Genomic DNA, 17,547 nt, shown 5'->3' with positions numbered 1-17,547 from the left:
ACCCGGGGGCCATCACAGCGTGGTTGTTTTTCATTTGAAATAGTGTCAAGCTCTCTTTTTTTCTGTTTATATTCAATTTAAGTTTTCCCACATTCTTACTGATATGATTTAAATTTTTTCTAATTTATTTTATCTTTTAAATTATTATTTTTTTAAGTAAGCTCTACACCCAATGTGGGGCTCAAACTCACAAGAGTCGCATGCTCAACCGACTAAGCCAGCCAGGCACTCGTCTAATTTATTTTTTAAATTGTGGTAAAATATACATAGCATAATATTTACCTTCAACAATTTTCAAGTGTACAGTTTAGTGGCGTTAAGTACATTCACATTTTTGTGCAATCATCATCACGATTCATCTTTAGAACGTTTTTCATCTTGAAAAACCAAATGATTTGGTTTTTATAATTGGATTATTTTATAAATATTTACATTATTGCAAAAGTCAAAACTATACACACTTGTATACTTAGAGAAGTGTCATTCCCTCCCATAACTGTTCCACTCCATTTCTTCCACCTCCTATAGATAACCAATTTCATTAATTTCTGGTTTAACTTTTTTTTGTGTTTCCTTTTGCAAAAAATGGGCAAATATGTGTATATTTTCTTATTTCTTCTTCTATTTTACAGAAATGTAGCAAATATGTATATTCCTTTGTACTTTGGGTTTTTCCCACTTAACAATAGATCTTGAAAATCCATATCATTTACCTTTATATATATATATATATATATATATCTGAAAAAAACTCAATGTTGTTTATCTATGTTGGAGGAGGTAATCGTGAGGACTTGACTGCTGGTTGACCTGCGAACTGGATCCAGGCAATCAGATACTCCTCACTCAAACCCCATTCTTGGAATGTACATTATGCTTACTATCTCCACAATGAGAGCTATTCTAATGACATAACCTTGAGAGTAAGTTATTGTTGAGACCACTTGTACAGAATACATGACTGAACCCAGTTAAGGCCTTTTGAGATCTGGTGGGCAGGGGAGGAATTCTACTCATTTTGCAGCTGACCAAGATAAGCCTCACAAGTAAGTTCCCTTGCTTATTAAAAATACAACCTAAGTGTCCATTGATAGATAAATGGATACAGAAAACGTGTTATATACAGTGGAATATTACTTAGCCATAAAAAATGAAATCTTGCCATTTGTTTTTGTAATGTTTATTTATTTTGAGTGAAAGAGAGAGAACAGGACAGCAGGGGAGGGGCAGAGAGAAAAAGGGAGAGAGAGAATCCTAAGCAGGCTCCGCACTGTCAGGGCAGCGCCTGACATGGGGCTCAGTCCCACGAACCATGAGATCATGACCTGAGCTGAAATCAAGAGTTGGACATTAAACCAAGTGAGCCACTCAGGTGCCCTGAAATCTTGCCATTTGTGACAACACGAATGGACCTAGAGGATATGTACTAAGTAAAATAAGTCAGACAGAGAAAGGCAAATACCATGTGATTTCACTTATATGTGGAATCTAAAAAACAAAACAAATGAACAAACAAAAAACAGAAACAGGCTCATAAATACAAGCTGGTGGTTGCCAGAGGGGAAGGGGGAGATAAGATGGGTGAAATATGTGAAGGGGATTAAGAGGTACAATCTTCCAGTTGTAAAATAAATAAGTCATGGAGGTAAGAAGTACAGCATAGGGAATATACTCAATAATATTGTTATAACATGATATGGTGACAGATGGTGACTACACTCATGGGGGTGAGCACTGCATAATGTATAGAATTGTCAAATCACTTTGTTGTACACTTGAAACTAATATAACATTGCATTTCAACTATACTTCAAAAAAATAATTAAAAAATTTAAAAAACTTACCAATCTAGAATGGTCTGCTTCTTTCTTCAGTCTCTCTCTGCCCTGCATGTACGGGGGCCAGTTTGTGAACCAACAATGTACTATAGTATGTTCAGTCTCCTGTATTTGAACATTTGGGTGGTTTTGAGTACATTTCAGTTATAAATAGTGCTAAATGAGTAACTTTGTACACATATATTTTCTTACTTTTGGAGTAGATTCCTAGAAGTGGATTGCTGGATCAGAGGACAAATGCATATGTAATTTTGCTAGGTGCTGTCAAATTACCCTCTTTCGATATACCATTTTGCATTTCCACCAGCATTATATGAAGGTGCATGTTTCCCCACAGCCTCGAAATTGGCATATACTGAATTTTTGCCAACATGATAAGTGAGATTTCTCTGTTTTCTTTAAAAACTTACCTTAATTTTGAAATACAAATCAAAACCACACTCAGGTATCACCTCACGCCAGTCAGAGTGGCCAAAATGAACAAATCAGGAGACTATAGATGCTGGAGAGGATGTGGAGAAACGGGAACCCTCTTGCACTGTTGGTGGGAATGCAAATTGGTGCAGCCGCTCTGGAAAGCAGTGTGGAGGTTCCTCAGAAAATTAAAAATAGACCTACCCTATGACCCAGCAATAGCACTGCTAGGAATTTATCCAAGGGATACAGGAGCACTGATGCATAGGGGCACTTGTACCCCAATGTTCATAGCAGCACTCTCAACAATAGCCAAATTATGGAAAGAGCCTAAATGTCCATCAACTGATGAATGGATAAAGAAATTGTGGTTTATATACACAATGGAATATTACATGGCAATGAGAAAAAATGAAATATGGCCTTTTGTAGCAACGTGGATGGAACTGGAGAGTGTGATGCTAAGTGAAATAAGCCATACAGAGAAAGACAGATACCATATGGTCTCACTCTTATGTGGATCCTGAGAAACTTAACAGGAACCCATGGGGGAGGGGAAGGAAAAAAAAAAAAAAAGAGGTTAGAATGGGAGAGAGCCAAAGCATAAGAGACTGTTAAAAACTGAGAACAAACTGAGGGTTGATGGGGGGTGGGAGGGAGGAGAGGGTGGGTGATGGGTATTGAGGAGGGCACCTTTTGGGATGAGCACTGGGTGTTGTATGGAAACCAATTTGTCAATAAATTTCAGAAAAAAAAAAAAGAAAAGAAAAAAAATAAAGGTTTTGGATAGGCTAGAAAGGGAGGATAGGGAAGAAATGGGAGGAAATAGAGAAACATATTGATTAGTTAACTATAGAATATCAAAGAGCAAGAAGAAAGGAGTCACTGAGACTTGAGCATGGTCATTATTGACAGAGTGGGACAGTTTACAGAGAAAGCAAATTTGTTGGTCTAGATAGTAAGTTCCTTTTTGAATTTGGTACATTTTAATTGACATGTGCCTGTTGAAATATGGATGTGAAGATAATAGACATTTTTTAAAATCCTTTTCAGTATCTAGCTTAGTGTTACAAGCAAAAAAGTACTTAGATAATATTTATTAAATAAACTAATTTGGACATTTAAAAAAAAAACGTACCTTAATTTTTACTTGTTCAATTTATATGCAGTAGAATTCATTCTTTTATGGTGTAGCAGTCTGTGAGTTTTGACAAATGCCTAGTGTCACCACTCCAACAATAAAAGATATAACAGTTCCATCACCACAAAAACCTCCTTGTGTGGCTTCTTTTGTAGCCAACCCTTCTCCCCACCTCCAACCCCAGATAGCCACTGATCTATTCTCTGTCCCTTTGAGTGTGTCTTTTCCAGAATGTCATATAAATGGAATCGCACAGCATGTCCCCATATACTTTTATTTTGTATTATTATTATTAGTGTCTGTGAACATTTAAAAATGTTTTTCATATCTCTCGATCACATCTCATCACTTTAGAATGAGCCATTTTCCTTTCTATGTACATATCTTTGTGTCTTCAACATAATGAAATTCTCTTTCTGTGTGTGTATGTGCATGTACTTCCAGCAAGGCCTAAAAGTGTAGTCATATCATGTTTCACACCATGAAATTAAATCCAAATTATAGGCACCTGCTTTTATTTTGTTGGTATTTTTCCTCTGGAGTATATTATTCTTGTCTAGTTAAATCATCCCAGATTTACAACCTACTATGATAAACAGAACTGGACCAAATAAATGGAAACTTCTTTAGCTATGCAGCATTTTTGTTATTTTTTAGATAAGGGGAATTGGATGTTTAAAGAAACGGACTATGATACAAAAACTAAAAAGACAGAAATGCTTCCTTACAACCTTAGTTTCGCGTTCATCTCCCAAACAGAATAACAAAAAAGACGGCATTTGTTGTCTATAAACTGAAATTTAAGTCTTTGTTGGTGTTTTAAAGCAATAAATTAAGAACGTTAACTTTAACATTTTCATGAAAAAAAAAACTTAAATAACTTTGACGTCCACTCTGTTCAGAGGACAAGGCACAGTTCCTGGGACACAGAAAGTATTCAACAAGCTCTTACTCATTTTCTTTTAAAAATCTCCCTCATTGATATCAAGTGTATTTCTGCTTTCCTGCCTTTACTATTTTCATCTGATTCGAAAAGCTTTACAGGCAGAATGAGGAATAAGATAGCTAACATTCACGTGGCTGGGCCCACTTTCTCTGGAACATTACATGAACAAAGTGGGTTTCAAGGACTTCTAAATCAGCGGGGAAAAGACCCCATTTCAGCAACCTTAAACCATTTTGGATTAGGGGAGAAAAAAAAAAAAAAAACACCCCGCAACGCTTCCCAACTGCGCATGCGCCTGTGAAGATCCATCAACTGTCTCAGCTTTTCGTAAACGAAAGGGGCGGTTAATCATTTTTAGCAAACCAATGAAAAACCACCAGATTATCCTTTTTCTATTGGCTAACAGAGACCAATTAGAAGTGAACCGTCTTTTAGCGGGCGTCTAGCAGTAGAGCGCCGTGACGTAATGTGAAGGGTCACCCAAAAGGGCTAAGTTGGACCAATGAGGAGGGACAGGGGGCTGGTTCGCTTGTTCACACGCCCGACCCTCAGACCGAGCCCGAAGAAAGTTTAGCTTCTCAGAGGGAGAGGAGCGAACATGGCAGCGCGTTGGTGTCTTTGGTGTGTCTCCGCGAACATGGCGGTGGCGCTGCTGCTCAGTTACGGGGTTCCCTCAGCTTCTGCCCAAAGAAAGAAGGAGGTGAGGAAGCTGTTTGCGACAACACGGGCTTTTCCCAAATAGTGGGGCTTGAGAGGGTCTGTACTCTTTCCTATTCCTTTTCCCCCAAGGGTTCTGTGTCTTTTGGTGGCTCCATTTTCACCGTTTTTAAGAGTTATAGGGTTCGCGAGAGAAGAAATTGTAACTTCTTGTCTTCTGGGGATGTAGAGTCTGAGAGGGGTGGGGTAGATGACAATCTGGCTTCGTTAGGCCTGTGCATGTACATAGTTGCGAGTGTTGACAGTACTTTCAGTATGGGCCCCATCAGGTGCTAAGGGAAGTTTGACTTTAGGTCGGGGGGTAGACTTTCTGCAGTCCGTAGATGCAACTCTTTTCTAGACGACTAAGAGCTATATGTTTGTAGCATTTTCGCTTCAGGAATGTGAGAATTAAACTGAAAAGCTAAAACTATGCCAGGATTATGACATTGTCCAAATAAGTGATTCGAAGCAATTTACTGGGATGGAAGCTCTTAAAACATTTTCAATCATTTGCCAATATCAAATATGCCAGGTACTGTTGTAGGAGCTTGATATGCGTAAGTGAACAAAACTAAGATTCCCTCTTTGTGGAATTTACTGGCTTTGGCAAGAAGAGGACATACAATATTCTTTACTTACCGTTAAGCAATGCAAGCAAAGGCATTTTAACATTGTATTTTGAAACATTTGTGACTTAGAGCCATATGCTCTTAGAGATTTCAAGATTACTAACAATTATATTATTTATGTTCTCTAATTTTATAGATGAGGAAAACTGAGTCCTAAGCTTAAACAGTTATTTGTTGCAGAACAAGGACTAAAATCCTAGGTCAGTCAGTCTTATGCTAGTTCCTGTAGTACAGGAACTTTTTTTTGTGCTTCCTCTAGTACACAACACCTGTACACACACTTTTAAAATACCATTTAAACGTCTCAGATGCTTGTCAACTGAGCTGAATTTAAAGGAGCCTATTTTAGGGGTGCCTGGGTGGCTCAGTCGGTTGAGCGTCCGACTTCGGCTCAGGTCATGATCTCGCGGTCTGTGAGTTCCAGCCCCACGTCGGGCTCTGTGCTGACAGCTCAGAGCCTGGAGCCTGCTTCTGATTCTGTGTCTTCCTCTCTCTCTGCCCCTCCCCACTCATGCTCTGTCTCTCTCTCTCTGTCAAAAATAAATAAGCATTAAACAAAATTAAAAAAAAAAAATTTTAAAGGAGCCTATTTTTTTCTGTTTCTGAATATTTGAACTATTCGATAAAAGAAGCCAGGAAGTTAAAGTGAATTACTTATTAGGTTGGCAGAAAATTTAAAAAAACAGTTTTCAAATGTATAGTGAAGTGAACAGGCTTTTTGGGGGGGGTGGGGGATTCCAAGCTGTTTTTACGTGGGTAACAAGATGCAGGGAAATACTTTTTTTAATTCTTTAAAAAAATTTTTTTTAATGTTTATTCGTAGTCAAATGAGAGACAGAGTGTGAGTGGGGGAGGGGCTGAGAAAGAAGGAGACAGAATCTGAAGCAGGCTCTAGGCACAGGGCCTGACACAGGGCTCAAACTCACAAACTGTGAGATCAGGACCTGAGCCGAAGTCAGACGTTCAACCGACTGAGCCACCCAGGTGCCCCGGGAAATACTTTACATTTCAGGTGCCTTTTATGCAACGCCCCCCACCACCAACCTACATATAAGTGCGTATGTATGTATAGAGAAACCTTGGTAAGGATACACAACAATCTTAACAGTGGCTATCTCTGGGTAGTTGGGATTGTTCATTAGGGGAACACTTTAACTTTTTACATTATATACTGCTATTGTCTGAATTTCTACAGTAACTACTTACTCCTTTTTAAATAAGAAAAGTGAAGATTTTTTAAAACTACTATTTCTACCAGTTAAATTCCATTTAGTCATTTAATCTTTCACTGAAATAGAAGCAGAAGTGCCTAGCAGAAGATAGATTTTTAAATTTTATATATTTTTAAAATTTTTTTAATGTTTATTTTTGAGAGAGTGACAGAGAGACAGAGTGGGATCGGGGATGGGGCAGGGAGAGGGAGACACAGAATCTGAAGCAAGCTACGGGTTCTGAGCTGTCAGCATGGAGCCTGACGTGGGGAGACGAACCATGAGATCATGACCTGAGCTGAAGTCGGAGGCTTAACCGACTGAACCACCCAGGCGCCCCAGAAGATAGATTTTTTAAAAAAGGAATCAGCAGGGGAGCCTGAGTGGCTCAGTTGGTTGAGGGTCCGGCTTCGGTTCAGGTCATGATCTTGCAGTTTGTGAGTTCGAGCCCCGCGTCGGGCTCTGCTGACAGCTTGGAGCCTGGAGCCTGCTTTGCATTCTGTGTCTCCCTCTTTCTCTGCCCCTTCCCTGCTTGCACTCTGTGTCTCTCTGTCCCTCAAAAATGAATAAACGTTAAAAAATTAAAAAAATAAATAAATGAAAAGGAATCAGCAATGAATTCTATGCTTTAAAATGATTAACATGGTGGATTTATGTTATGTAAATTTTATCTCAGTAAAATAGTTTAAAAAGGAATCAGATTCCAACTTCCTTCCCATCATGCCCACTTTTCAGACCCTTACCACTCTTGCAAATCTGTTGTGATACTGTCTAACTGGTCGTTTTGAACCCATCCTTCCTTGAACCAATCCTTCGTAGTGTTGCCAGAGATGCTAACATGAAAATCTGGAAGCCTTTTAAACCTATTTTGCAAAGTATAAAAAGGCTTCTGTAGCTTGTGCCTGGTTGGCTTGTTCCAGGCTCATCTCAGTCCAAGCTCCTCTCTATACTATGACTGTACTAGTCATACTGAATTATCTGCCTTCCTTGATATTTCTGTATTTTCTCGCAACTGTCTGTATTTGCTGGACTTCTGGAGTATTTTCCTTTTCTCTCATCGCACCCCCTCATTCACCTGAGGATTCCTACTCTTCAAGTCTTAGCTCAAACATTATCTTCCTCAACCAAGCTTTTCCTAGTCCCCCCAGGTGAATTGAGATGAATTCAGCACATTACATAATCATGTTCATATATCAGTCTTTCCCATAGTCTGTGATCATCTTGAATACAGATACTTTCAAATTAATTTTTGTTTCCTGGCATCCATCAATGTCAAAAAGGTCCTTGATAAACATCAAGTTAATTAATTAATTGTGTGTATTTAGAGTCAGGAATCTGTTCTTTCACTTGCAGTTTGTTTAGATTTCACAACCTAAAGTTGGATTTTCTCATCAGTAAACAAGGAATTAATATAGGATGGTAAAGATGGTTTAGTTTTTACCCCTTTCCCCTGTAACTGAGGATGTTTTAAGCTGTTTAAAAAAAGATAACTGTGATAGTACTTAGACACAATTAAAAAATATAGGTGTTCTGTTGCAGAACACTTACTTTTTTTGTCAATTTTGAAAACATTATTTTATTTAATGTTTGTTTATTTTTGAGAGAGAGACAGAGAGACAGAGCATGAGTGAGGGAGGGGCAGAGAGCGAGGGAGACACAGAATCCGAAGCAGGCTCTAGGCTCTGAGCTGTCAGCACAGAGACTGACGCGGGGCTCGAACTCACAAACCGTGAGATCATGACCTGAGCCGAAGCCGAACGCTTAACCGACTGAGCCACCCAGGCCCCCCCACACTCTTTTTTTTTTAATCTCAGGTCTATCCATCATAATAGATGTGGCTTTAAACTTTAGGGTGATGTCCAGTCTTATAATCTAAGTATTCCTTTTAAAAAGACACTTTTCCTAAAGTAATATAATTAAAAATCACTTCTCACGTTCCTCCTGGTTGTTGTTAAATGTAATGCTACCCTACTTATCTGATTATTTACACTCATAACAGTGTTTTCACTGGAACATTGACTTATTCTATAATATTTATTCAATAGCTTCTACATGCCAGGCACTGTGGTTTATATACATTATCTATAATTCTCACAATAACCCTTTCTAATCCCTTTAGAAAGATGAGGGAAGAGGTAACTGATGTTGAACAAGAGAGATGTGAGCTTGCCCAAAGAAGCACAGCTCTAGAGACTGAGCTGGGATTTCACCCCAGGTCTGACTCCAAACCCTTTCCTCTCTACTAGGCCACAAAGGTTCCTTTTGAAATGACTTATTTTATTTTTCTGATGAATTGTATCTCCCTTTAGTAGAAGGAAAATTGTTTGTCCTTGCATCTGGTGTCATTTTAGGAAGGCAGCATGATAAAAATGAGTAAGCATGACCTTTGATAAAATGATCTATGTATCTTGATCTACTTCTGGGAATCTGTAACAGAGAAATAATATGAAATATGGAAAACAATGAATGCACAAAGCATACTGAAGCCTAATAAAAATGATTATAATAATGCTAGGATGACAAATAGATCTCCCCTCTTTTCTCAGTTTTCCAAAAAATTTTATAAAATTTAAAAAGCATATATGTTAATGCAATCCAAGTGTTCCTTAGCCAGTTACTCTTAGTCTCATTTTCCTTATCGGTAGAATGCAAAAATGCCTATTTCTATGCATATTGTGAAAATTAAATGATGAAGGCTGTAAAGTGCTTAATGCTGTACCTGGCATATAGAGGACATTAGATTAATATTAGAAAATAAGATTGTGTTCCTCTGTGGTAGTAAATTACTTTTCAGTTGATATCTTTGTGATATTTTTACGAATATTATTCAGAAAATAGAAGTACTACATATTTTGACAAGGAAGGCTATTGTTGGGAAAACTTCTACATTCTCTGACATTACTTTGAGAACTGACACATAAAATTGCCACGTGAAAAACCCCTGTGATTCTTTTTTTAATGTTTATTCATTTTTGTGAGAGAGAGAAAGAGAGCTAGTGAGCATGAGCGGGGGAGGGAGAGGGAGGCAGAGAGGGGGACAGAGGATCTGATGCAGGGCTCAAAAACATGAACCAGGAGATCATGACTTAAGCTGAAGTCAGATGCTCAACCCTTGTGATTCTTTTTTTAATTTTTTTTTAACGTTTATTTATTTTTGAGACAGAGAGAGACAGAGCATGAACAGGGGAGGGGCAGAGAGAGAGGGAGACACAGAATGTGAAACAGGCTCCAGGCTCTGAGCTGTCAGCACAGAGCCTGACGCGGGGCTTGAACTCACGCACCGTGAGATCATGACCTGAGCCGAAGTTGGACGTTTAACCGACTGAACCACCTGGGCACCCCAACCCTTGTGATTCTTTAGAAAATAACTTATTACTAAGAACCAAAGGCCTAGTAGCAGTTGCAAAGCAAATTGAGGTACCCCCAAAAACTAAAACATCAAGAAGAGGGGACAGAGGTGTATTTTAGCCCTGTCCAGAAATTAGGTAAACTGAGAATGGAGCAGATGACATTTAAGGATCAAAAAATGCTCCATTCTCAGGGGTGCCTGGGTGGCTCAGTTGGCTAAGAATGTGACTCTTGATTTCAGCTCAGGTCATGATCTCAACATAGTGAAATGGAGCTGAGGTCGAGGCCCCCTCCCGCTGCCCATGTTGGACTCCATGCTGGGCGTGGAGCCTGCTTTAAGGTTCTCCATCTTCCTCTCCCCGTTCTCCACTTGTGTGCACACAAACACTCTCCCTCTCTCAAAAAAAAAAAATGCTCTCTTCTCTGCTTGTTGTCTCTTTCCTTCAGTCATTATCTTCCAGATATGTTTCCAGATCTGTTCAATCTCTTAATTTAGTGATGGAGTTGGAAATGTATTCCTTAACCAGGAATTTTATTTCACTAATGTCTGAAAACTAGTGGATGATTAACAAAAAGCTGAAAATAGCAAGAAACTTTATGAATAAACCCTGATGGTCTAGAACACAGATACAATCAGATAAGCTTTGTGGGAAAGGGACGTGCATTTTAGAGGAATTCAGACTGGTGATGTTTAGCTTTATTACTTCTGAAATTCAGAAGAAATCTTAACGGCAGGATCAGATTTTAGTTTTAAATGATAATGGATTCCCGTATGCTATTTTTCATGAGAGAGATTCAGGGATAGTAGGAGAATTTGTAGTTGTTAAGACTTAGTCTAATTTACTAGAGCTAACTTAGATAAATATTATGCAGGCAGGTAGAGTGAAATGAAACTGTTGTGTCGCTGCCTTTTCTCGGCTCTCTTAATCCTTCGTAGCCCTAAAAGATTCATCATACTTGATTATTACTAACAGGATTAGAGATATTAATTGACTTCCTGTTAGTGGGATTATTTTGTGGCCATACTAATTAAAATGTTTCCAGAGAAGAGAGAGTTCAAGCTTACTTAACTTTGTTGGTAAGTATTTTAATTGTGAATAATATTGCTCCTTTTTTTGTTTTATTTGAGTAGAATATAGTGTAGTTCAAGAAGGAGGAAAATTACTTGATTGTAAAAGTCTTTCCTTATAAATTTAGTTTTTTCCATAACAACCCTGTATTTTGTGAATAAATGTATTTAATACAAATTAAAAACTGAATGGATATGTTTTCTTAAATGTTTTGTAAAACTGTTAGTGGAAAAATTATTTGCAATAGTTGTTTCCAAATCAATTGCTTTTTGTAGTTTCTGAATAATTCATTTGATAAACCACCTACTTTTCTGTACTATAGTTCTTTGTGGATCTTACCAATAACTATAAAATATTAATAAATAGAAGGGCATGAAGGGCATGAAGGGCATGGGCAACATTTTAATTCTTTACTTTTGAAGGTTATGTCTTTGGAAAATAAAGGGTATCTGGGGAATGTATAGTGGGACTTAGTGTAGATGCTGTAGAAAAACAAAATTTTTATTTCTGAGCCATAGCTTTCAGTACCCAAACAATGGGCTGTAGACAATGGATAAAAGGTACCCTAAGGAAGAAGTTTCTTCAGTACTAGAAATTTTACACTGATCAAGAAAGCTTTCAACTCAGGGCGCCTGAGTGGCTCAGTGGTTGAGCATCTGACTCCTGATTTTGGCGCAGGTCATGATACTAGGGTCACGGGGTCAAGCCCTGCATTGGGCTCCACACTGAGCATGGATCCTGGTTAGGATTCTCTCTCTGCCCATCTGTACCACTCACGTACTCTAGCTCAAAAATGAAAAATAAGTTACAAAATTAAAATAAAAAATGAAAGCTTTCAACTCAAATGTGAAAAGAGAAGCTCCATTATAAAACCACATACTAGAGAAGACAGAGGGCTAGTGAAAGAAGTATCTAGGACCTGTACTTTGAAAACTATAAAACATTGATGAATGAAATTGGAGATGACACAAATAAATGGAAAGATATCCCATGCTTATAGATTGGAAGAAGAAATACTGTTAAAATGTCCAAACTACACAAAGCGACTACAGATTTAATGCAATTCCTATCAAAATACCAACAACATTTATCACATAACTAGAAAAAACAATCCTAAAATTTGTATGGAGCCATAAAAGACCCCAAATAGCGAGAGCAATCTTGAAAACAATAAAGCTCGAGGTATCACAATTCCAGACTTCAAGTTATACTACAAAGCTGTAGTAATCAAAACCATATGCACTGGCACAAAAATAGACACATTGATCAATGGAACAGGATAGGAAGCCCAGAAACAAACCTATGATTATATGGTCAATTAATCTTCAACAAAGGAGGCAATGGAAAAAAAGACAGTCTCTTCAACAAAGGGTGTTGGGAAAACTGGACCTCTTCCTTGCATTATACATAATAATAAACTCGAAATGGATTAAGGACCTAAGTATGAGACCTGAAACTGTAAAAATCCTAGAAGAGAGCACAGGCGGTAAAGTCTGTAACATAGGCCATAGCAACATTTTTCTAGATGTCTTCTTTATCCATACGTCTATGGACATTAGGTTGCTTCCATATCTTGGCTGTTATAAATTATGCTATAGTAAACATAGGGGTGCATATATCTTTTTGAATTAGTGCTTTTGTTTTCTTTGTGTAAATACCCAGGAGTGGAATTACTGGATCATATGGTATTTCTGTTTTTAATTTTTTGAGAACCTCCACAGTGGTTGCACTAATTTATACTCTCATCAGTAGTGCATAAGGGTTCCTTCTCCACATCCTTGCCAACACTTGTTATTTCTTGTCTATTTGATTCTAGCTATTCTGACAGTTGTGAGGTAATATTGTGGTTTTGATTGCATTTCCCTGATGATTAGTGATGAGCATTTTTTTTCTGTTTCTGTTGGCCATCTGTATGTCTTTGTAAAAATGTCTATTCAGGTTCTCTGTCCATTTTTTTAAAAAGTGTTTCTTTATTTTGAAAGAGAATGAGCATTAACAGGGTAGGGGTGGAGAGGGAGAGAGAGAATCCCCAACAGGATCTGTGCTGTCCATGAAGAGCTTGACATGGGGCTCAGTCTCACAAACTGGGAGATCATGACCTGAGCTGAAATCAAGAGTCAGACGCTTAACTGACTGAGCCACCCAGGTGCCCATTTTTAATGAGGTAATTTGATTTTTGGTATTGGCACGATTGAATTTTGATAGTTTTTAAAATTATATTCTAGCTACTAATCCTTTGTCAAATACATGATATTAAAATATTTTTCCCCACTCTGTAGCTTGTCTTTTCATTCTCTTACCATGGTTTTTCCTAGAGAAAAAGTTTTAATTTTGATGAGGTTTATCTTTTTTTTTTTCTTTTTTATGGATCGTGCTTTTTGGTTTTAGGTCTAAGAACTCTTTAACTACCCCATGATCCTAAATGTTCTCTCCTATTTTTTTTTCCTAAAAAAGTCTTTTTTCAGTAAGTTCTATGCTCAACATGGGGCTTAAACTCACAACTGCGAGATCAAGAGTCAGATGCTCTACTGACTGAGCCAGCCAGGTGCCCCTTTTTTATTTTTTCCTAAAATTTTTAATTTTTTAAATGTTTATTTTTTGACAGAGAGAGAGAGAGAGAGAGAGAGAGAGAGAGAGAGAGAGAGCGCGCAGGAGCAGGGGAGGGGCAGAGAGAGAATGAGAGACACAGAATCTGAAGCAGGCTCCAGGCTCCAATCTGTCAGCACGGAGCCCAACGCGGGGCTTGAACTCATGAACTGCGAGATCATGACCAGAGTCAAAGTTGGACACTTAACTGACTGAGCCACCCAGGCACTCCTTCCTAAGATTTTTTATAGTTTTAATTTTTATATTTAAGCATGTGATCCAATTTAAGTTTTTTGTATAAAGTGTGAAGTTTAGTTCGAGGTTTGTGGTTTTTACTATGGATGTCCAGTTGCTCCAGCACTGTTTGCTGAAAAGGCTCTCCTTCCTTTACTGAGTTGTTTTTGCACCTTTGTGAAAAATCAGTTGGCTATACTTATTATAGGTCTATTTTTGGGTTCTTGTCTCTATGCCATTGATCTATGTATCTATTCTTTTTTATCAGTACCACCCTGCATTGCTTACTGTAGCTATATAGTAAGCCTTAAAATCAGGTAGAGTGATTCTTCCAATTTTGTTCTTTGTTTTTGAGATTGTTTTAACTACTCCAGTTTCTTTATAGGTGTGTTTTGGTTTGGTTTGGTTTTGAGAAGCAACATCTTATACAAAAAGTAGCTGGTTGGTTTAACTTCAACATTCTTTGGAATCTTTGGTAAATGAAAGGTTTTATGATTTTATATTTTATTTATTAGTAAATAATAAGTAATTCACATCAACAGTATAGTATCTTATTAAATCTCATTATGAAATAATAGAATTTTAAGAATAATTATCATAATCAGCTCCAATTAGTAGATTCTATTTTTCTGTCTTTCACATTTTCTACGTACCTCTGCTTGTTAGTCTTGGTTTTAAGTTGCTTAGTTCAAAGGAACTTCAGATGACAAGTTGAGAGCATTAACACTATGCTCCTCCCTTTTTTTTAGATGGTGTTATCAGAAAAGGTTAGTCAACTGATGGAGTGGACCAATAAAAGACCCGTAATAAGAATGAATGGAGACAAGTTTCGTCGCCTTGTTAAAGCCCCACCAAGAAACTACTCCGTTATTGTCATGTTCACTGCTCTCCAACTTCACAGACAGTGTGTTGTGTGCAAGTATGAACTTTCAACTATACTTTAAAATTAAATAACATAAGATTTTAACCATTTCTCAATCCCAGAAGAACCAAATTGGTTCAGTGGGTACATAAACAATTAATGTCTGTATCTTACTTAAGATGTCTGTAGTAACACATAATACTACTGCCCTTTTACGGTATTTCTTAGTTTCCCACATTAGTGGGGGGAACAAAAAACAAGGATAAAGTATTCTGGTAGCCATGATAGGACTAACGTAAAAGTTGAATAATCGTCTTGTAAATTGGTGTCACTTATACAAATGTATGCTAGTAGCATTGATGTAGTATTTTATCATTTGTAAGTGCTTTCAATTTCATACTCTTATTTTATACAACAACCCCAGAAGGTAAGTAAAGCAAGTATTCTCTCATTTATGAAGAAACAAGTTCCAACATTTTTAACTGGTTTACCCAAAAGTAGAGATAATTATTAATGCAATAATGGTAGCTATATCCAAATTTGGAATTACAAGAGAACATTTTTAGAAAATAAAGATGTATGATTTAGAGATGTTTTCTTTTTTCTAGATTATTTTGTTGTGATTATAAACTGTGGAAATGGTGACTAATCTCAGTTAAACTTTCATCAAACAATGGTGTATTGATTTTATTTTCCTGTTTCTGAATGATCTTAGGAACAAAGATTGATATTTCTTTAAACAAAAGGACTATATTTCTTTAAACAAAAGTAAAAGTAGTGGATACTGAAAAATAGAACAGCTTTAGCTTTTTGGTGTTTTTTTTTAACTTGTATTTGAGATCAGTGTGTGTGGTCTGGGAATTCACTTTAAAATTTTTTTTTTTTCCCAACGTTTATTTATTTTTGGGACAGAGAGAGACAGAGCTTGAACGGGGGAGGGGCAGAGAGAGAGGGAGACACAGAATCGGAAACAGGCTCCAGGCTCTGAGCCATCAGCCCAGAGCCCGACGCGGGGCTCGAACTCCCAGACCGCGAGATCGTGACCTGGCCGAAGTCAGACGCTCAACCGACTGCGCCACCCAGGCGCCCCAGGGAATTCACTTTAAATGAAATGACAAAGCTACCCTGTGAAGAACTAATTTAATAAAATCTTGAAGGCTTTCCAAATTCTGACAACCTGGGCCTATGTGAAGGAATAGACAATTTTTTTTTTTTTTAGAATATACATTATGCTACCCCAAGACTTTTATCTTTTCTTAAAGGTTTTTCTCCCTAGAGTTAAGAGATAGTCAAGGTAATTGGTCCCGTAGTACTTATATTTGAAGAGATGTTATGAATAAACATAAAATCTAAAATCACTCCTTTTTTTAAATTTTCTTTTACTTTTAAATTTACATCCAAATTAGTTAGCATATAGTGCAGCAATGTTTCAGGAGTAGATTTCTTAGTGCCCCTTACGCATTTAGCCCATCCCCCCTCCCACAACCCCTCCAGTAACCCTCTGTTTGTTCTCCATATTTATTAGTCTCTTATGCTTTGTCCTCCCTGTTTTTACATTATTTTTGTTTCCCTTCCCTTATGTTCACCTGTTGTGTGTCTTAAAGTCCTCATATGAGTGAAGTCATAAGATTTTTGCCTTTCTCTGACTAATTTCACTTAGCATAATACCCTCCAGTTCCATCCACGTAGTTGCAAATGGCAAGATTTCATTCTTTTTGATTGCCAAGTAATACTCCATTGTATATATATACCACGTCTTCTTTATCCATTCATCCATTGATGGACATTTGGGCTCTTTCCATACTTTGGCTATTGTTGATAGTGCTGCTATAAACATGGGGGTGCATGTGTCCCTTGGAAACAGCATACCTGTATCCCTTGGATAAATGCCTAGTAGTACAACTAGGGTAGTTCTATTTTTAGTTTTTTGAGGAACCTCCATACTGTTTTCCAGAGGGGCTGCACCAGCTTGCATTCCCACCAACAATGCAAAAGAGATCCTGTTTATCCACATCCTCGCCAACATCTGTTGTTGCCTGAGTTGTTAATGTTAGCCATTCTGACAGGTGTAAGGTGGTATCTCATTTGTATTTCCCTGATGATGAGTGAAGTTGAGCATCTTTTCATGTGTCGGTTGGCCATCTGGATGTCTTCTTTGGAGAAAAAATTTTTTTAACATTTATTCATTTTTGAGAGTGAGAGACAGAGCATGAACAGGGGAGGGGCAGAGAGAGAGGGAGACACAGAATTGGAAGCAGTCTCCAGGCTCTGACCTGTCCGCACAAAGCCCGACGCAGGGCTCAAACTCATGGATCGTGAGATCATGACCTGAGCTGAAGTTGGACACTCAACTGACTGAGCCACCCAGGCGGCCCTCTTTTTTAAAAATTTTTAAATGTTTTTTATTTATTTTTGAGAGAGAGAGAGACAGTGTGAACATGAGAGGGGCAGAGAGAGGGAGACACAGAATCTGAATTAGGCGTTAGGCTCTGAGCTGTCAGCACAGAGCCCAATGCAGGACTTGAACCCATGAATCGCGAGATCATGACTTGAGCCGAAGTCAGATGCC

General features: G+C 37.8%; 1 protein-coding gene across 2 annotated transcripts in view; it reads left to right on the top strand.

Annotated features, from left to right (window-relative positions):
• Positions 1-4,759: 4,759 nt before the first annotated feature.
• MAGT1 (magnesium transporter 1) overlaps positions 4,760-17,547 on the top strand; it is a 60,377-nt gene continuing 47,589 nt past the window's right edge. Inside the window, exons 1-2 of one of the 2 annotated variants that reach the window (XM_043571415.1) lie at positions 4,760-5,039; positions 14,866-15,035. In XM_043571415.1, the coding sequence (XP_043427350.1) occupies positions 4,938-5,039; positions 14,866-15,035 (272 nt within the window). In that variant the 5' untranslated portion in view covers positions 4,760-4,937. The remainder of the gene's footprint in view (positions 5,040-14,865; positions 15,036-17,547) is intronic. The other variant, XM_043571416.1, reaches the window with a different exon arrangement.

The sequence above is a fragment of the Prionailurus bengalensis genome, chromosome X (genome assembly GCF_016509475.1).
Source record: "Prionailurus bengalensis isolate Pbe53 chromosome X, Fcat_Pben_1.1_paternal_pri, whole genome shotgun sequence".
Classification (NCBI taxonomy): Eukaryota; Metazoa; Chordata; class Mammalia; order Carnivora; family Felidae; genus Prionailurus; species Prionailurus bengalensis.
This window is presented reverse-complemented; position numbering and strand designations above follow the sequence as displayed.